Source organism: Pleurodeles waltl, chromosome 12 (genome assembly GCF_031143425.1).
Source record: "Pleurodeles waltl isolate 20211129_DDA chromosome 12, aPleWal1.hap1.20221129, whole genome shotgun sequence".
Classification (NCBI taxonomy): Eukaryota; Metazoa; Chordata; class Amphibia; order Caudata; family Salamandridae; genus Pleurodeles; species Pleurodeles waltl.
In genome coordinates this window covers 45,285,163-45,306,311 of record NC_090451.1, presented here as the reverse complement: position 1 = coordinate 45,306,311, position 21,149 = coordinate 45,285,163, and the positions used below count along the sequence as shown (strand labels likewise).

General features: G+C 46.0%; 1 protein-coding gene across 1 annotated transcript in view; it reads right to left on the bottom strand.

Annotated features, from left to right (window-relative positions):
* The window catches only part of SIN3B (SIN3 transcription regulator family member B), a 127,902-nt gene that overhangs the window by 88,516 nt on the left and 18,237 nt on the right, over positions 1-21,149 (bottom strand). Inside the window, exon 4 of the mRNA XM_069216232.1 lies at positions 2,779-2,885. Within this exon, the coding sequence (XP_069072333.1) occupies positions 2,779-2,885 (107 nt within the window). The remainder of the gene's footprint in view (positions 1-2,778; positions 2,886-21,149) is intronic.

Genomic DNA, 21,149 nt, shown 5'->3' with positions numbered 1-21,149 from the left:
TGGTGTACGAAATTTAACAGCAAATACTTGTAGGTATGTGTTCATAGAAATCCTGGAAACATATTTGCTAGCACTTCAAAAACATTGCAAACTTGGATATATCCAGTTGTCTTCTTTAATCTATGAAGTGTCTGATTTGTTTTAAAATATGCTGCAAATCGATTGCTGAATCATGTGCAATGCCTGTCAAATGACTTAAGTGTTCAATAATTACCATCATGTGGAAAGTAGCACTCTTAAAAACTAAAAATAAAAACACTGGAAACGTACAGTCGTTCAGGATGTACACCTTTGCCAGTCTGGTCTTAAATCAAAACCTGTACACCCGCCTGCATATTTGTAAATGCCACCTAGTGCTGTGGCAAAGAACCTTGTATAGCATATGAACATTTCAGTTCTGCAAAGGCAAATAGGTAAATGGTCTAGTTCACTTTCTCAAGAAATCTAGAGGTGCATACCACATCACCAAAATACCAACCACTGTTCTGTTTAGAAATGCTTCCTGGCAAAATATCTTTGACGTACAAACCAGCTTATTAAGAAATACTGGGAACAAACTATTTTTGGGAAAGCATGATGACACAATACTAGGGGTGTTGTCTTGTAGATTTCAGAAATAATCCTTTAATACACTTTGCTCAAGGAGGTTGCAGCATACACGCTAAGAGACCTCAGCAGCAATACTGCAAGGGAAATAGAGTGTGCTGATCACGGTCCATCAATAAATTTTGATTTCATCATTTCTCTTCAAGGTGCCTTTCAACCTATAAATTTGACTTGGATTAACAGGAAAAACATATTGTCAACAGCATATTACATTCAGAAGTGCTATGTTACTCTACCAACAACCACAGTGGTGGCAACGATCGGGTCAAGGAAACTGTTCCCAATGCTTGGACAGAGTGAGGTCGAATACTGAAAATTAGGCAGATGCTTAATTGAGATTAAACTGTGACAATTCGTCCCAGTACATTAAAAACAGTTAGTACTGAGTAAGCCATTCCCAAGTTAAAGGTTTTTTAAGCACATCCCGAACTGCAGTGTAAGTGAACTAAAAGGAATAACAATGCTGACACCATCAGGCCACATCACCATAAGGACACCATCAAGGCACGTGTTAAGGCAGTATTAGAGCACGGGCATCCTTATTTTACCTTAGAAAACACTGACAGTAGAAGTATTACAAAATAAATCAATGAAAGAAAAAGAGGAAAGAAAGCCCCAGCGGTGTTTGCTTTGACCGCCGATCAAGAAAGTTGCCTAATCGGGTGCTTCTAACTGCCACCTTCAACCACTACCTTGACCACCCAGACCTGCGGAAGCCGATATTCTTAGCGATAATGTCTTGGAGCAGTGGAAGCTGTTTTCAACTACTGGGGCATTTCGTGCACTTGAGGCAATCTTATCAGAGTAGGGCTGCCCTTTAGAGCGATGGCAGGAGAGCGAAAAGCATTCCCTTTACTATTGTTCAAAATTCAGAAAGGTATGTCTACATACATATGGCACACAAAATGGAAGGTTGTAAGGTGTGATCATATCTAGTCTCTTTCAGGTCATTAGATTAAACCCATCCAGAGGCCAATTACGTTTGTGTTTTGGTGGGGTTGCATTTCTACAGTTAAGAATGTAGTACAAGACCGAATATGAGATCTTCTACAACATTTCCAGACTCCCTGAAATGTACGTAACAACTGGAGCTAAGGGGACTGCCTGCCTCCCTGAGGAAGGCCCCAAGAAACAAAGGTGGTCTTGGATTTCCACATGTGGCCACTTTTCACATAGCATCCCACCAGCACATACTTGGAAGGGGTTAGAAAAACAGTGGGTTCATAAGAACCAGGCAGCGGTTCTAAGGGATGTGCTCTGGTTACCTACAAGAAAAGACTACCCACGTACTACAGAAGGTCACCAGCATGCTAGTGGATGGGAGGAATGTAGTAGTGACTCAAAAATGTATGTCGTCTAAAACTTTCCCACTGCTTCTAGTTCACTACAACATAAAAATTTAAACTAATGGTGTACAGTGTACAAAAGGATGAGAGCCTGGGAAGACTACAGCTTGAGTGTGAAAGCAAGAGCATGGATTCTACTTTTAGTGTAAGGTGAAGATAAATACAGCAGGGCAATTACACACTACGAAATATGGAGTCTGAAATATCAATAACGCCCAATTCTTCATAAGACAAACACACCTTTGACTACTGTTAGGAAGAGCAGATTTTCAAATTAATGAAGATCTATTGTATGCTCATGTAGGTGCAAAAAAAACAACAACAAAAAACACTGGTATTCGGTTGATAGGGAGCCTCCATAAATGTGATATCAGTTGTGGGGTCAAAAGAACTCCAGAATTTGTTAACAAATATTGTTTCAATGGGGAGACTGACTCAATCAGTTACAAGATCTCCAAGATAGGGATCAGATAAGTGCAACTGTTGCCATCACTGCAAAAACCATGAAACCTTTGGAAAAACTAAAACCTCTACTCTACTATTGATGGCTGCCACATCAGAAAACTATACTGCTAAATAACTTCCTTCTGTGCTCTAGACCGGCCAGGGTCATGTCTTGTTTCAACAGTCTCCACCACCTCCGGTAGCCACAAGAGCCCTAACCCACAGTCCTACAGCATCTGTCTGTCCCATCTCTGCTCATCTTCACAACACCTCTGACACAGATACACATTCAACACAAATGGAAATAAAAACACAGCTCAATAGTGAATGTAAGTACCACTTTTTTGACCAATGGTTGTTAAACATTCGGTCTCACTGTTACCTCTGAGATTTGAATTCTTTCATGATTTCCAGAAACCCATTGTAGGTGGCCGGGTCGCTTCCAAAACGTATCTTTACTTGGTCCAGATAGGACAAGGCATCTTCCACCTAAGTTGGGAGAAAGAAGTATAAAATCAGTCTATAGACTAGTAAAGCCCTGAGTTGCTTTGTGGCACTCTAGGAGACTGCCATTAATCTAACTTTCAACTCACTTGCAATGCTTCATACACAGCCTACTCCCGACATTCAGTGGCAAAGCCAGGGTATTACTGCTCTGAGATCCCCTTTATATCCTTGCCTTTCAGAGCCTTAAGGGTGGAATTAGTGACAAATACCACTTTTACGGAGAGGCATACTTCAAAGCCTCACCTCAAAACTTGAGAGCAGAGCAAAAATACAGGTGTATGGAATACATTTAGGCTAGCTGTTTGTTTAGACCTCTCCTTCACAGTGCAGTGGATGCATAAAATAGTGATGTATATAATGAATGTGGCGAATGGGGGCTATTTCCTAATTTAACTCCAGCTTTAGAATATTTTGAGAACATTTAATTGGGGCACAAAGAAAGAGATTGAACGGCAAATTATTGTATTTTTGGAAGAAGAGCAGCCTATTTATGTGAGCCTGCTTCCCCTTGCTTTTCCTAGCAAGCACAGCAGTATGAGAACTCTGTGCAATTTCTATAGCCCCATGGCACTGTGGGGCAATACCCTGTTCAACAAGTAACTTACGGGTGTCACAGTTTAAGTAGCACAACTATTTTATAGGTAAAGTTTTATTTACAACAGGTAAAGAGTACCTAAGGAAAATTAAAAAAATAAAAAAACAAGCATTTGCAGAGCACTAGGGTCTCGCATTTGTCGGAGTTACAGCTATTCCCAGTTGTAAACTCCCAACCTGATTTTTCTTGCGTTAAAAGAAATTTTAAAAAGCGCGATCGTGCTGCTACGGTTCACTCGTAATAATACCTATCGGCAAAAGTGCAATTATGAATGTAACCGGCAAAAGTGCAATTAACTGTGTAACAAGGTCGATAGTATGCAAAGCGCTCGACTTCTGCCCAGCGAGATCGCGCTGCGAAAATAGAGAAAAAGTAGCCCACAAACCTGACAGGAAACAGCGAGCCTCGCATGTTTTCTGTACTTGGTCGCTGCGCTCGAGGAGGGCTAACCACCAGAAAAGGCATGATGTATGCGTGCCTTCCACTAATCAAAGCAAGCAGATTCTAACAGGCAAGCCAAGGTGCCAATGAAAGACACTGACGTGACGTCAAAGGGGCTCCGAGGCCCTTTTCTAATACCTAAAGCGCCTCGCTAGCGATACGCATGCGCAAGCGACGCAAGCTCGACCCTAAAAAAGCATGTTTCTACTCCAGAGATAAGACGGCACAAAGTCATAAAACAACTATTTATATGGCTCCACTTTGCTTTCAAGGGGGAAGCAGAGAAATTTGATTGCTACATGTATTTTTTTTTCCAGACTGAGGTATTGGGTAATGGGCATAAAGATATGCCTTTGCACGTTCCTGCACATGTGCATGCTTCGAAAAGCACCAGTGTTTGTGCCAGTGGGAAAAGAGAAAAAAGGAAATCAGTTGAGCCTATAATGCGCAGTAACATATATATAGTGCTTAGAATCCTTATGTTAGGCACTGAAGCACTTGCTTAAATGGTAGCATGCTACCTAATGAAGTGTCTGTTGTTGGAAGGATGTTGTCTTTCTTTTGGCCCTATGCAGAAAGTGATTTCATAATCGTGCATGATGACCACAGAGGTGCGGTTATACTGTTGTGGGCTGCAGTGCTTAGCAGTGTCATGGATGAAGAAGAAAAGTGAGAGAGGTTCACAGTTTATAGTTTTGGGTAAGCTGGAAGCTTCCATCTGCTCTTCAGGTTTCTATATGGTGTTTCTTATGATCATAATCCAATAATTCTGGTTACCGCACAGGGTAGTCCTTTGTGAGATGTTTGAATTAAGAGTATGTTCCCGAACAGGTAAACCTTGGAGTGGGAGATATTCAGGAGGTCTGCTGAAATGGACTTCGGTACAATCATCCCTTATCTGAGTTTCATTGTGAGATGTCAAGAAGCTGTCACAGTATGTAGTTAGTTGGCACCTGCAGTGCTGGGCTAACCCACATTGCCCCTTTGAAGCATTAACAGAAGGAAGCTTCAACATACAGAAAACCGGCAGACTGGCATACAAACCCTGAGCTGTAATGAGGCAACATTTATTGGACTAAAGATAGGCAGCTATCAATAAAATGTGCTCAGGCTCACATCACACAATTTGTGAGCAAAGCTCATCTTGTCAAGATGTCACTCAAAATCTAAAGGTGAAAAACAATGCTTTATCCCTGCAAGAGGTATAAAGTGATTTACAAGTACCAATTCAATAAGTTGATTACAGAAGCCTGTGCTCAGATCCCTGGACCTTGCAACAGCCTCGTGTTGGCTGATCTGGGGTCTCTGAGAACGTATAATTTTACTGAATTGCAGAGTGTGAATATCTGTTATCTCTGTTATCAGCGATCAACTCTCTAGATTAGTTACTTTTGCCATGAGTACTTTGGAAAGTAAACAGCACAGCATGAAGAACCTAGATCTTAAATGCTAATTAATGAATTAGCCAAGAAACTTGGGGCCATAAGTACTAAAGTATTTTTGACAGTATGGGTAAAGCACTTTGATACATCTTGCCCTTTATTATTTGAAAAGGGGTTTGCTGAAGGTGATTTGTTGCTTAAAAATAACAGCAAAATCCGAACTGATAACTAAGAAGAGTATACAGTATGGGTCCAAATATTAGACTATCAATTATAAAACAGTATGGCTTCAATCAGGTAATAATTTATGGTTTACTGCTTTTATGTCCACGCCGTGAGGCTCACTTTTTGCACTATTTTTTAAACTGGTTTGTTTAACCTATCATTTGGAAACAGTTTTGAACACTTCCCAAGGCTGATTTTTTTGTTTCAACGTAGCTGCTTCCCATTTGTGAATCTTATAATGTAATTTCTTTTTGTAGCCACAGCTTCCAAAGTTTTGCTTTATTACATTCTTATTTTTGATGACTTACATCTCTACTGGGTGCACAACCACCTGATTGAATCTCTATAAATGGATACAGGCATTGCTTGTGACCTTTACAGAATGCACCAGACTACAGAATACACCCAAGGCTTCACAGAATCAGGGCAAGTTTCTCAAGTGTCCCAAATCTAGACTGATGCATTGCAGTCATTCACCTCTATCCCCAAGCATTGCCAGTCTTCCAGTTGCACTACCTGCAATTCACATTTTTAAAATATTTATGGAGAAAAATAATACTTTGCTAATAAGTGGGCTGCTACTTTTGGTCTACCGAGGACTACTTATGAGGATTACTTATTTGTACTTGCAACTCGTTTGGTTAATCCTGGTGGTTTTAGAAAAACATAAAAAGATTTGGAGATTTCAGGAGGTCACAGGGAAGATGGGCTACTAGCTGAATCGTGGTGGTTGAGGTTGTGTGCCACTGGTGTCCTGGGTGCCGTCCTACTACGACTGTTCAAACTGGGCCAAGAACAACTCTTTCCGTGCGACTCTAAGGGTAGCAAGTCTGGAAACTCATAGCTTCTCAGGGAGGGAGCAAGGAAGGGAACTCAATCAACAAACAGGCACAGTCATTCCAATGTCCAGCCCATTTTGTGTCTTTTTAGCAGCAAAAGTACTTATTTTTAAGCTCATAGCAGTACTCCATACTACACAATTCAATACAATGTACGTGGTAGTGATCCTTTTCATGATTATTGTAGAGCTACACACCTTACATCCCTCGATGTTACCTCTCACTTGGTTAACCCTAAATATAAGTTAAGGTAAAAGCATGAATATGGAGGCTTAGGTGCAGATTTTAGTGCATCACATGTCAAATGTGCAAAAATTCACCAATTTGCTCGATTTCTTATCCTTGCTGGTGTAGTAGGCAGAAATGTAGCCTCTTATTCATTTGTGCTTAACTAGTGCAAGCACAGTATCCTGTTCCCACTGCTGGCAGAGGCAATCGGTGACGGGGTACAGAGACTCTGAGGCCTGGCGCTGCTCGCATCTATGCATATTCAGCAACTCAAATTTGTTTGGTTTTAATCGTCAATCTTGCAGCTGCAAGTTCAGCAGCTATGACTCTACCTCAGTCAGCAATGTTGTCAAGGCCAATGCAGCCCTGATGGGGCTCATGTGACACCAAGAGAGATAACCCTAAATTAGAATGTGCAAACACCAAAAGCAGTTGTAGCCCCAACTGGGCCGATGTGTGGTAGCATGTAGACTTTTCGCAGTTTTCACCTAGAACCACAGAAAGATGGGAGATCCTCTACTGCACTGGGCTCTCTTTACTATGCTCTCCTGCAGTCCGCTTTCATTGGCTGTTCCTCCCACCAGCAACACGTAGGGCTTTTCTTTCTGTACATTCTCTCCTCCTGAAGAGTAAAGGAAGCTTTTTCACCTCTCTCAGCAGTTAGACCTCTAGGTACTAGGCACACCCTTAGCTACTTCAGAAGATGCAGACCTTAGGTGATGCCACCTCACATCGGGGAGGCTGGCTGCCGGACAGACACCAGACCTAGTCACGCTGCAGTCCATCAAGTGCTCTCCAGAGTACTCACTTCCCTGGTTGCGAAGAACGTTGAACTGGACCAAAATGGGGTAGTGTGAGTCCCACATTTATACACATTACATAGACTGGGATGTGGATCCACCATCTCAGTCATCAGGGCCAATTTGAGGGTGGTTCTCTTTCAAATGTTCTACTTAGGGTACTCTACAGATATAGCATTAGTGTAAGTGATGCTTCTCCTGGTAGGTAGCTCTGGGGCTGTTTCCAAACTGGAATAGCCACGACATGAGGACAATAAAGTGTGAGTTAATGCACATGAAGGCCATCAGCCTCACTGAAGTAGTAATCGGGGTGTGCAAAATAACAAGTCTTCATATTTTCATTTAGGAAACTTTCTCCCCTGATGAAGGGCTTTGCCCGCAGTGCATTGGGACATAACTGAGAAGTAGCACTGAGCACATTTGAGTCATGATGAGACACGGCTTCCTTTTGGAATTAAGTGAGAACCACCAATAAAGACGCATGGTTAAAGCGAATTATCATGAACTTTAGGTCTCAAATGAATTAATTATGTTATACTTCAAGAAGACTTAAACCTCACAACACCGTTAGTGCATTTGGGAGACATCCCCCGGACAGGAGAAACTCTTTTCGTGCATTTTGATTTCACTCCCAGGTTCAGAGGGCGATACCTTTTTTGCACCCAGCTAACTGATCAAACCCAACTTTTAAATTCTTACTACAATCTTGAAGAATTGGAGTGCAGACTTCTTTTCATTTGTTGCTACCCCCAGGACAATGACAGTAGTTTATTGTTCTCTATGAGGGAACACTTGTAGCGCCCTTTAAGTCACATGGCAAGTCTGGGACCTCACTCAGTCAGGGACAGGCTTCAGCTTCACACTAAACCAGTGTAACACCAAGGCCAAAATAAATGTATGGTAACTAGATATACACAGTTGGGCATTCAAGGAAGGGGAACACCCCTGTGTAATGTGCAGGGGGCATTAACATCCCAAAAGGAAAAAAGCCAATCCTAAACGTTAATATTATTGAAAAAGAATATCTAGTCATTTGTAAAGTGCTAAATTCCAATGGCCGGGCATTCAACTGTGGGACGAAAATTAAATGATGAGCTCAATCCTTTAATTGGACCAGTTAAGTTGTAGTATACGCACAAAAAACATCACTAGCAGACTATGGTCTATTTCAGTGCTCTTTCCCACCCTCTTTGCTAAATAATGCTTCAAAGAAATGGTTCCTAAAATTGCACAATAATTCAGCAAACTTTTTTTCCTAAGTGCATTTGTGTTAACATTTTATTTTGAAAGCAAAGAGACATCACGTTTGCTTTCAAGCTTCTGCACATATTTGCATCTAATCAGGGGGCGCTTTGGAAACATTATACACAGGTTAAACTTTGCAAAAGAGTGCACACATTTTTATTCTTGAACCACTGTCAATAGAAGTCCAAGCTTAGAACATTTCCTTGTGGTGATCACCCTAATAATAAAGGTTTTGCATTTAAGAACCATAAATACAAGTTTGAACAGCATTAACACGAGGACACGTTAGAAAAGGGGTCTTTAGTTGGCAGTGGTTTGCACCCTGTCCATGTAGGGACCCTCATTCTAGTCAGGGTACAGGTGTCACACACCTATGACAACCCCTGCTGACCCCTTGGTATGAGCATGAGCGATCAGGCTTACATCAGAGGCAATGTGTTAAGTATTTTTACACACAGTGAAAACACCACAAAAGTAGACCCCACCAGTTTGGAAAATGTCCAATATTTATCTGAATAAAACAAGACCAAAACAACAAAAATCCAAACACCACAAGCAAAGATACACTTTTTTAAAGATTAAATCTCAGTAAAGCATTAAAACACAATAGCTCCAACTGGGGCTATCATGATGTCGTTGACTGAGTCATTCCCAACAGTCTGACGTCACTCGCAAGGGAGTGGGGTCCAGTCAGAGTTTTCACCAGAACTCTCGTCCAAGGGCCCGGGAACTAGATTTGGCACCACTTGGCGGGTCAGGAGTCTCAGCAAGAAAGCCTGGGTGCTGGCAGATAAAGTCTTTGATGTCCTTGAGATTTCAAACAGGAGGCAAGGTCAGTTCAAGCCCTTGAAGAACCTTGGAAACCAGGATGTACAAACCAATTATCAGTCCTTTCACTCCAAGGGCAGAAGGAGCAGCATGAGGCCAGCACAGCAGAGCAACAGGCAGAGTGGCGGGTTCTCAACAAGCATCCAGCTCTTCTCCCTGGCAGAATGTCCTCAGTCCACAAGGGTTCTAAAGATGTGGGGTCAGCAGACCAATACTTAAACTCATTTCTGCCTTTGAACTAGGCAAACTTCAAAGGAAAGTAGTTGTAGTGCACAAGAGGTTGCCTCTCCCTGTCCTGGCCCCAGACACACTCCAGGAGGTAGGAGACTGCTTTGTGTAAGGAAAGGCACAGCCCTATCCAGGTGCAAGTGTCAGCTCCTCCCTCCATTCTAGCCCAGGAAGACCCATCAGGATACATCTCAGCTCCTTTGTATGACTGTCTAGAGTGAATTCACAAACAGCCCAATTGTCAATCTGGCTCAGACGTGTATTCAGCAGCCAGGCAGAGGCACAGAATGGTTAAGCAAGAAAATGCCTACTTTCTAAAAGTGGCATTTTCAAACTTACAATTTAAAAACCAACTTCAATTGTGAGTTCAGAGACACCAAACTCCAGATCTCCATCTGCTACCAATGGGAAATTACACTCAAAGGATATTTGAAGGCAATCCGGTGTTATCCTATGGGAAAGATAGGTCTTGCAAAGTGAAAGAAGGAATTTAGCAGTATTTCACTACCAGGACATGTAAAACACACTAGCACATGTCCTACCTTTTAAATACACCTCACCCTGCCCATGAGGCTTCCTTGAGCCTACCTTGGGGTGACTCACATGTAGTAAAAAGGAATGCTTGGGCCTGGTAAATGGGTGTACTTGCCAGGTCGAGCTGGCAGTTTAAAACTGCCAACACAGACACTGTAGTGGCAGGTCTGAGACATGTTTACAGGGCTACTCATGTGGGTGGCACAATCAGTGCTGCAAGCCCACTAGTAACATTTGATTTACAGGCCCTGGGCACACACAGTGCACCTTACTAGGGACTTACTAGTAAATCAAATATACCAATCATGGAGAAAACCAATCACCAGCCCAATTTAGACAGAGATCACTTGCACTTTAGCACTGGTCACCAGTGGTAAAGTGCTCAGAGTTCTAAAGCCACCAAAAACGAAGTTCAGCACACAAGCATAACAGGAGGTCAGAAGCCAAAAGCCAAAAAAACATGGGAACACCAAGAACTGACAGGTGTAACACGCAACCCCTCCACAAGCTGAAAGGGGGGTGGGGGGTACTACCCAACCTCATGGGAGTTCTCATCACTAAAGGCGGAAGAACCTGGACAGAGCATCAGCACTGGTGTGTTCTGTGCCCTAGTGATGTTCAACCATAAAGTCCATTTCCTGTAGGGAGATGGACCACCTTAATTTAGGATTCCCTCCCCCTTATCTGCATTAACCATTTGAGGGTCTGGTGGTCTGTCTGAAGCCGGAAGTGAGTCCCAAACAAGTAGGGTCTTAGCTTCTTCAGCACCCAGACCATATCGAAAGCCTCCCTTTCAATTGTGCTCCACGTCTGTTCCTGGGGAAGTAACCTCCTACTGATGAAGGCTACAGGTTGATCTAGGACCTCTTAGTTAAGCTGTAAGAGCATGGCTCCCACAACATGCTCAGAGGTCTCTGTCTGCACCACAAATTCTTTGGAAAAGTCAGGAGCCTTGTACACATGGCCTCCTTCAGGGTGTCAAAAGCAGTCTGGCACACCTTGGTCCAGATCACCTAACATGGCTGTTTCTTGGGAGTCAGCCCTGTCAAGGTGGCAACCATGGTGCCATATCCCTTGACAAACCTCCTGTAATAACCGGCGAGTCCTAAAAAAAAGCCCTCACCTCAGTCTGGGTCTTTCGGTGGGGGGTGGGGACAGTGGGGGGGGGGGGGGGGGGGGGAGATGGTGTTTCCCAAGCCAGAATGGGGTCAATTGTGGCTTAGAGAGCAGCCAAGTGGCACCCCTACAACAGATGTCCCAAGTACACCACAGACCCATACCCTATCTGGTACTTACTGGCCTTGATAGGGCCCTCAACTCTTCCCGGAGATGGTGCAAGTGGTCCTCCCAGCTGAAGACAGCAATGTCGTCTAAGTAGGCAGCACTGAAGTTCTCAAACGCAGCCAGGACCTGGTTGACCAGCCTTTGGAATGTGTCCGGGCGTTCTTCAACCCAAACGATGGAACACAAAACAGGTAGTGCCCTTCTGGTGTTGAGAACGCAGACCTTTCTTTGTCCCCCTCAGTTAAGGCAATCTGCTAGTACCCAGTCGTCAGACCAGATGAGCTCATTGGTTCTTAGATGGGGTGTGCGTCAGTCCTGGTATTGAGTCAACACAGAACCCAAGTTCAGGTGCGATATTGGGTGGGGTAGCCTTGTGGACCAGAACCACTGGGCTGGACCAACAACTGTTGCTGTGCTCAATCACCCCTTACTCCAGCATCTTAGAAACTTCCTCCTTGATGCAGTTTCTCACTCTGTCAACCTGTAAGACTTATGCTTAACATGCAGGCTGTCCCCAGTATCAATGTCATGGGTGCCCCAGTGGGTGACTGCAGGGGTAAGTGGGAATAAGGTGGCAAACTGTCCCAGCAGCTAGCGACAGTTCCTCTGCTGATCTAAGGTCAGAGTAGGGGAGAGGTTCACTCCACTGACCCATCCTGCTCTTTGGAAGACAGGAGGTCTGGGAGAGGGTCGCTCTCCTCTTCCACTCAATCATCTGTGACCAAGAGCTTGGTCAACTCAGACCTCGCAAAATGTGGTTTGAGGCGGTTCAAGTGTAGAACACTCAAAGAGTTCCTAGAGGTCTGCATGTCCACCATGTAGGTGACATTACTCTTGCCCTACTTCACCTCAAATGGCCCAGACCAATGGGCTTGGAGAGCACGGGGCACCTTCTGGCCAGGCTGAAACTCAACCAGAGTGGCATTCTCGTCGTACCAACATTTCATGTACTCCTGGCTAGCTTCCAGATTCTCCTGAGCAAGTTTCCAGAAGCGAGCTGTCTGGTGCCTGAAGGCCAGCTTGTAACTGAATACATCCTGGAGCGGCTTCCTGGGAGCTTGCTCCCATGCCTCCTTCACCAAACTGGGAGGCCCTCTCACAAGGTGCCCATACAGAAGTTCAAAATGGCTGAAGCCAACCCCCTTTTGTGGTACCTCCCTGTAAGCAAGCAACAGGCATGGTAACAAGACGTCCCACTTAAGCCTCATGGGTTCAGAGAGACCTATAATCACGCCCTTCAGAGTACGGTTGAATCTCTCAACCAACCCATTACTTTGAGGGTGGTAAGGCAGGGTGAACTTGTATGTTACACCACACGCCTTCCACAGGGCTTTCATTTACAGCGACATGAAATTGTTACCCCAGTCAGATATCGCCTCCTTGAGGAAACCCACACAGGTAAAGATCCCCATAAATGCACTTGCCACTGTGGGCGCAGTTGCTGTGGGATAGCTTCCGGGTACCAGGTGGCATGGTCCACTAAGGCCATGATAAACCTGTTGCCTGTGGATGTCTTGGGATCCAGAGGCCCCACAATGTCAATGCCCACCCGCTCAAATGGGGTGCTCATGACAGGAAAGGGATGAAGAGGAGCCCCAGATTTGCCAATCGCCTGGCAGGTCTGACAAGTTCTGCAGAATGCATCTGAGTTCTTCCTCATCTGAGGCCAATAAAAGTGGGTGACAAGCCTGTCAAAGGTATTGTCCTACTCCAAATTACCTGCCAGTGGTATATCATGAGCCAGACCCAGTAGAACAGCTCTGAAACAGTGGGGGTACCAACAGCACACTGGCTGCCCCAGGTTCAGCAGCCTTAGGCTCAATATACAGGAGATCCCTTTACCAGTTTATCAGGTGAGATCCAGAGGTGTTACCAGCTGACTGTGCCTCAGTCTGTTTCCAAAGGCCCTCGAGGGTGGGGCATGCTTTCTCTGCAGAACTCTTCCCTGGTGGGGCCTCCTTCCTGCTGCCAATAGGTCCGCTCAGGCAGGTTCCCCCAGTTCTGCCACTTCTTCCCCTGTAGGATCCAGGGCACCCCCCTCAGGTTTAGCCTGCTCTCGGACTGTGGGAATCTAAGGAGAAGGTTTCCCGTGCCCCTTGCTCCTCCTCTTCATGGCAGGCACCTGGGCTACTTGTAAGGAAATGCCTCCTTGGCATGGTTACCCCCTGACTTTTTGCCTTTGCTGATGCTATGTTTTGATTTGAAAGTGTGCTGAGGCCTGCTAACCAGGCCCCAGCACCAGTGTTCTTTCCCTAACCTGTACTTTTGTTTTACACAATTGGCACACCCTGGCATCCAGGTACGTCCCTTGTAACTGGTACCCCTGGTACCAAGGGCCCTGATGCCAGGGAAGGTCTCTAAGGGCTGCAGCATAGCTTATGCCACCCTGGGGTCCCCTCACTCAGCACAGACACACTGCTTGCCAGCTTGTGTGTGTTGTTGAGGACAAAACAAGTAAGTCGACATGGCACTCCCCTCAGGGTGCCATGCCAACCTCACACTACCTATGCAGTATAGATAAGTCACCCCTCTAGCAGGCCTTACAGCCCTAAGGCAGGGTGCACTATACCATAGGTGAGGGCACCAGTGCATGAGCACTGTGCCCCTACAGTGTCTAAGCAAAACCTTAGACATTGTAAGTGCAGGGTAGCCATAAGAGTATATGGTCTGGGAGTCTGTCAAACACGAACTCCACAGCACCATAATGGCTACACTGAAAACTGGGAAGTTTGGTATCAAACTTCTCAGCACAATAAATGCACACTGATGCCAGTGTACATTTTATTGTGAAATGTGCCCCCTGAAACCTTAACCAACTACCTGTGTAGGCTGACTGGTTTTAGCAGCCTGCCACACTCGAGACATGTTGCTGGCCACATGGGGAGAGTGCCTTTGTCATCTGTGGCTAGTAACAAAGCCTGCACTGGGTGGAGATGCTATCACCTCCCCCTTGCAGGAGCTGTAACACCTGGCGGTGAGCTCGGCTCACCCCCTTTATTCCAGAGCCACAGGGCATTCCAGCTAGTGGAGTTGCCCGCCCCCTCCGGCCACGGCCCCACTTTTGGCGGCAAGGCCGGAGGAGATCATGAGAAAAACAAGGAGGAGTCAATGGCCAGTCAGGACAGCCCCTAAGGTGTCCTGAGCTGAGGTGACTGACTTTTAGGAATCCTCCATCTTGCAGATGGAGGATCCCCCCAATAGGGATAGGAGTGTGACCCCCTCCCCTTGGGAGGAGGCACAAAGAGGGTGTAGCCACCCTCAGGGCTAGTAGCCATTGGCTACTGCCCTCCCTGACCTAAACACACCCCTAAATCTTGTATTTAGGGGCTTCCCTGAACCTAAAGATTTAGATTCCTGCAACTTACAGAAGAAGAGGACTGCTGAGCTGAAAACCCCTGCAGAAGAAGAAAGAAGACACCAACTGCTTTGGCCCCAGTCCTACCGGCCTGTCTCCTGCCTTCAGAAGAAAACTGCTCCAGCGACGCTTTCCCTGGGACCAGCGACCTCTGAATCCTCAGAGGACTGCCCTGCTTCCAAGAGACCAAGAAACTCCAGAGAACAGCGGCCCTGTTCAACAAAGACTGCAACTTTGTATCCAGAGGAGCAGATTTAAAGACCCCTGCAATCCCCGCAAGAAGCGTGAGACTTGCAACACTGCACCCGGCGACCCCGACTCGACTGGTGGAGAACCAACACCTCAGGGAGGACCCTCCGGCGACTCCGAGACTGTGAGTAACCAAAGTTATCCCCCCTGAGCACCCACAGCGACGCCTGCAGAGGGAATCCCGAGGCTCCCCCTGACCGCGACTGCCTGACTCTAAAATCCCGACGGCTGGAAAAGACCCTGCACCCGCAGCCCCCAGCACCTGAAGGATCGGAACTCCAGTGCAGGAGTGACCCCCAGGAGGCCCTCTCCCTTGCCCAGGTGGTGGCTACCCCGAGGAGCCCCCCCCTTTCCTGCATCGCTGAAGAGACCCCTTGGTCTCCCATTGAAACCTATTGAAAACCTGACGCGTGTTTGCACACTGCACCCGGCCGCCCCAGTGCCGCTGAGGGTGTACTTTTTGTGTGAGCTTGTGTCCCCCCCGGTGCCCTACAAAACCCCCCTGGTCTGCCCTCCGAAGACGCGGGTACTTACCTGCTGGCAGACTGGAACCGGGGCACCCCCTTCTCTCCATTGAAGCCTATGCGTTTTGGGCACCACTTTGAACTGTGCACCTGACCGGCCCCGAGCTGCTGGTGTGGTAACTTTGGGGTTGCTCTGAACCCCCAACGATGGGCTACCTTGGACCCCAATTTGAACCCCGTAGGTGGTTTACTTACCTACAAGAACTAACATTACTTTACCTCCCCCAGGAACTGTGAAAATTGCACTAAGTGTCCACTTTTAAAACAGCTAAATGTGTTTTATGTAAAAAGTATATATGCTATTGTGATTATTCAAAGTTCCTAAAGTACTTACCTGCAATACCTTTCAAATGAGATATTACATGTAGAATTTGAACCTGTGGTTCTTAAAATAAACTAAGAAAATATATTTTTTCTAAAACAAAACCTATTGGCCTGGAATTGTTTCTGAGTGTGTGTTCCTCATTTATTGCCTGTGTGTATGTACAACAAATGCTTAACACTACTCCTTTGATAAGCCTACTGCTCGACCACACTACCACAAAATAGTGGCAAAAAGAGATCATACTAATGCTCTATCTTACCTCTAAGGGGAACCCTTGGACTCTGTGCATACTATTCCTTACTTTGAAATAGTACATACAGAGCCAACTTCCTACATTGGTGGCAGCGGTCGGATACAAGACTTTGCATTTGCTGGACTACTCAGCCAATACCCGATCACACGACAATTTCCAAAAATTGTCATTAGAAATTGATTTTTGCAATTTGAACTATCTTTCTAAATTCTTAAAAGTCCTGCTAGGGCCTTGTGTTAGTCCCTGTTTAGCATTTCCTTTTAGAGTTTAAAAGTTTTGTGAAAGTTTGAATTAGATTCTAGAACTAGTTTTAGATTCTTAAAAAGTATTCCAACTTTTAGAAGCATAATGTCTAGTACAGATGTGAATGTGATGGAACTCGACATCACCCCTTACCTCCATCTTAAGATGAGGGAGCTAAGGTCACTCTGTAAAATAAAGAAAATAACAATGGGCCCCAGACCTTCCAAACTACAGCTCCAGGAGCTTTTGGCAGAGTTTGAAAAGGCCAACCCCTCTGAGGATGGCAACACAGAGGATGAAGATAGGACTGGTAGGGGGGAATTTCCCTCCAAGTCACTAACTAGGGAGAACAGGGCCTCTCAAGCCCTGTCTCCAAATATAGTAGTCAGAGATGCTGCTTCCCTCACAGGAGGGACCAACATCTCTGAAATCAGAGGATAACTCCAGTGAAGAGGACATCCAGCTAGCCAGGATGGCCAAAAGATTGGCTTTGGAAAGACAGATCCTAGCCATAGAAAGGGAAAGACAAGAGATGGGCCTAGGACCCATCAATGGTGGCAGCAACATAACTAGGGTCAGAGATTCTCCTGACATGTTGAAAATCCCTAAAGGGATTGTAACTAAATATGAAGATGGTGATGACCTCACCAAATGGTTCACAGCTTTTGAGAGGGCTTGTGTAACCAGAAAAGTGAACAAATCTCACTGGGGTGCTCTCCTTTGGGAAATGTTCACTGGAAAGTGTAGGGATAGACTCCTCACACTCTCTGGAAAAGATGCAGAATCTTATGACCTCATGAAGGGAACCCTGATTGAGGGCTTTGGATTCTCCACTGAGGAGTATAGAATTAGATTCAGGGGGGCTCAAAAAACCTTGAGCCAGACCTGGGTTGATTTTGTGGACTACTCAGTAAAAACACTGGATGGTTGGATTCAAGGCAGTGGTGTTAATAATTATGATGGGCTGTACAATTTATTTGTGAAAGAACACCTGTTAAGTAATTGTTCAAATGATAAACTGCATCAGCAGCTGGTAGACCTAGGACCAATTTCTCCCCAAGAATTGGGAAAGAAGGCGGACCATTGGGTCAAGACTAGGGTGACCAAGACTACCACAGGGGGTGACCAAAAGAAAGGGGTCACAAAACCTCCCCAGGGGAAGAGTGTTGAGACATCCAAAAACAAAACTAGTAAAGAGTCTTCTTCAGGCCCCCAAAAACCTGCACAGGAGGGTGGGCCCAGAGCCTCTTCACAAAACAATTTTGGGTACAAGGGTAAAAATGTTGATCCCAAAAAGGCCTGGTGTCGTAGCTGTAATCAGCCTGGACACCAAACTGGAGACAAGACCTGTCCCAAGAAAAGTACCACTTCAAACTCCACCCAAGCTAACACTGGAATGGCTAGTATCCAAGTGGGATCAACAGTGTGCCCAGAGCAAATCAGGTGTCACACTGAAGCTACATTAGTCTCTGAGGGTGGGGTGGATTTAGCCACACTGGCTGCCTGGCCTCCTAACATGCAAAAATACAGGCAGCAGCTCTTAATTAATGGGACAAGTGTAGAAGGCCTGAGGGATACAGGTGCCAGTGGGAGAAACTGGTTTCCCCTGGTCAATACCTGGCTGGACAAACTTATCCAGTCACCAACGCTGACAATCAGACTAAAGTACATCCCATGGCTATGGTAACTTTAGAGTGGGGAGGGGTCAACGGCCTGAAACAGGTGGTGGTCTCCTCAAATATCCCAGTAGACTGTTTGCTTGGAAATGACCTGGAGTCCTCAGCATGGGCTGAGGTAGAACTGAAAACCCATGCAGCCATGCTGGGTATCCCTGAACTGGTGTGTGTCAAGACAAGGGCACAGTGCAAGGCTCAGGGTGAAAAAGTAGAGCTGGAGTCTGGAAAAAGGGCCCAGCCTACCAAGAGAAAAGGAAAGTCAGCTGGGAAACCAACTGCAACACAACAACAAAAAGAGAACCTCTCTTCTCAGGAAGAAGTTCTGCCCTCTGAGGGAACTGAGCCTATGGAATTAGAACCTTATCAGGTTGAGCTCTTAGGCACAGGGGGACCCTCAAGGGAGCAGTTGTGTAAGGGGCAAGAAACCTGTCCCTCTCTTGAAGGCCTTAGGCAGCAAGCTGCTGAAGAGTCCAATGGCAAGAAAACTGGAACACATAGGGTCTATTGGGAAGATGGGCTCCTGTACACTGAGGCAAGAGATCCCAAACCTGGTGCCACTAGGAGAGTGGTAGTGCCTCAGGCGTTCAGAGAGTTCATACTGACCTTAGCCCATGATATTCCCCTTGCTGGGCATTTGGGACAAACCAAGACGTGGGAGAGACTAGTCAACCACTTCTACTGGCCCAACATGTCCCAGAAAGTTAAGGAGTTTTGTGTCTCCTGTACCACCTGTCAAGCCAGTGGTAAGACAGGTGGACATCCAAAGGCCCCCCTCATTCCACTTCCAGTGGTGGGGGTCCCCTTTGAAAGAGTGGGTGTGGACATAGTGGGTCCACTTGAACCTCCCACAGCCTCAGGAAATATGTACATACTAGTAGTAGTGGATCATGCTACTAGGTATCCTGAAGCTATTCCCCTTAGGTTGACTACTGCCCCTGCAGTAGCCAAGGCCCTCATTGGTATCTTTACCAGAGTGGGCTTCCCTAAGGAGGTGGTGTCTGACGGAGGTACCAACTTCATGTCAGCATACCTGAAACACATGTGGAATGAGTGTGGAGTGACTTATAAATTCACTACACCCTATCATCCACAAACTAATGGCCTTGTTGAGAGATTCAGCAAGACATTAAAGGGCATGATCATGGGGTTCCCAGAAAAACTCAAAAGGAGATGGGATGTCCTCTTGCCATGTCTGCTTTTCGCTTACAGAGAGGTGCCTCAGAATGGAGTAGGGTTCTCACCCTTTGAACTTCTGTTTGGCCACCCTGTAAGGGGACCACTAGCTCTTGTGAAAGAAGGCTGGGAGAGACCTCTTCATGAGCCTAAACAAGACATAGTGGACTATGTACTTGGCCTTCGCTCAAGGATGGCAGAGTACATGGAAAAGGCAAGTAAAAAACTTGAGGCCAGCCAACAGCTCCAGAAGTTTTGGTATGACCAAAAGGCTGCACTGGTTGAATTTCAACCAGGGCAGAAAGTCTGGGTTCTGGAGCCTGTGGCTCCCAGGGCACTCCAGGACAGATGGAGTGGCCCTTACCCAGTGCTAGAGAAGAAGAGTTAGGTCACCTACATGGTGGACCTAGGCACTAGCAGGAGCCCCAAGAGGGTGATCCATGTGAACCGCCTCAAGCTCTTCCATGACAGGGCTGATGTGAATCTGCTGATGGTAACAGATGAGGATCAGGAAGCTGAGAGTGAACCTCTCCCTGATCTTCTCTCATCAAACCCTAAGGATGGCTCAGTTGATGGAGTGATCTATTCAGACACCCTCTCTGACCAACAGCAATCTGATTGTAGGAAGGTCCTGCAACAGTTTGCTGAGCTCTTTTCCCTAACCCCTGGTCAGACACACCTGTGTACCCATGATGTGGACACAGGAGACAGCATGCCTGTCAAAAACAAAATATTCAGACAGTCTGACCAAGTTAAGGAAAGCATCAAGGTGGAAGTCCACAAGATGCTGGAATTGGGAGTAATTGAGCACTCTGACAGCCCCTGGGCTAGCCCAGTGGTCTTAGTCCCCAAACCTCACACCAAAGATGGAAAGAGAGAGATGAGGTTTTGTGTGGACTACAGAGGACTTAATTCTGTCACCAAGACAGATGCCCATCCCATTCCTAGAGCTGATGAACTGATAGACAAATTAGGTGCTGCCAAATTCTTAAGTACCTTTGACTTAACAGCAGGGTACTGGCAAATCAAAATGGCACCTGGAGCAAAAGAAAAGACAGCATTCTCCACACTTGATGGGCATTATCAGTTTACTGTTATGCCCTTTGGTTTAAAGAATGCCCCTGCCACCTTCCAAAGGTTGGTGAATCAAGTCCTTGCTGGTTTGGAGTCCTTTAGTGCAGCTTATCTTGATGATATTGCTGTCTTTAGCTCCAGCTGGCAGGATCACCTGGTCCACCTGAAGAAGGTTTTGAAGGCTCTGCAATCAGCAGGCCTCTCTATCAAGGCATCCAAATGCCAGATAGGGTAGGGAACTGTGGTTTACTTGGGACACCTTGTAGGTGGAGGCCAAGTTCAGCCACTCCAGCCTAAGATCCAGACTATTCTGGACTGGGCAGCTCCAAAAACCCAGACTCAAGTCAGGGCATTCCTTGGCTTGACTGGGTACTATAGGAGGTTTGCGAAGGGATATAGATCCATAGTGAGAGCCCTCACAGAACTCACCTTCAAGAAAATGCCCAAGAAGGTAAACTGGACTGTAGAATGCCAACAGGCCTTTGACACCCTGAAACAAGCAATGTGCACAGCACCAGTTCTGAAAGCTCCAGATTACTCCAAGCAGTTCATTGTGCAGACAGATGCCTCTGAACATGGGATAGGGGCAGTTTTGTCCCAAACAAATGATGATGGCCTTGACCAGCCTGTTGCTTTCATTAGCAGGAGGTTACTCCCCAGGGAGCAGCGTTGGAGTGCCATTGAGAGGGAGGCCTTTGCTGTGGTTTGGTCCCTGAAGAAGCTGAGACCATACCTCTTTGGGGCT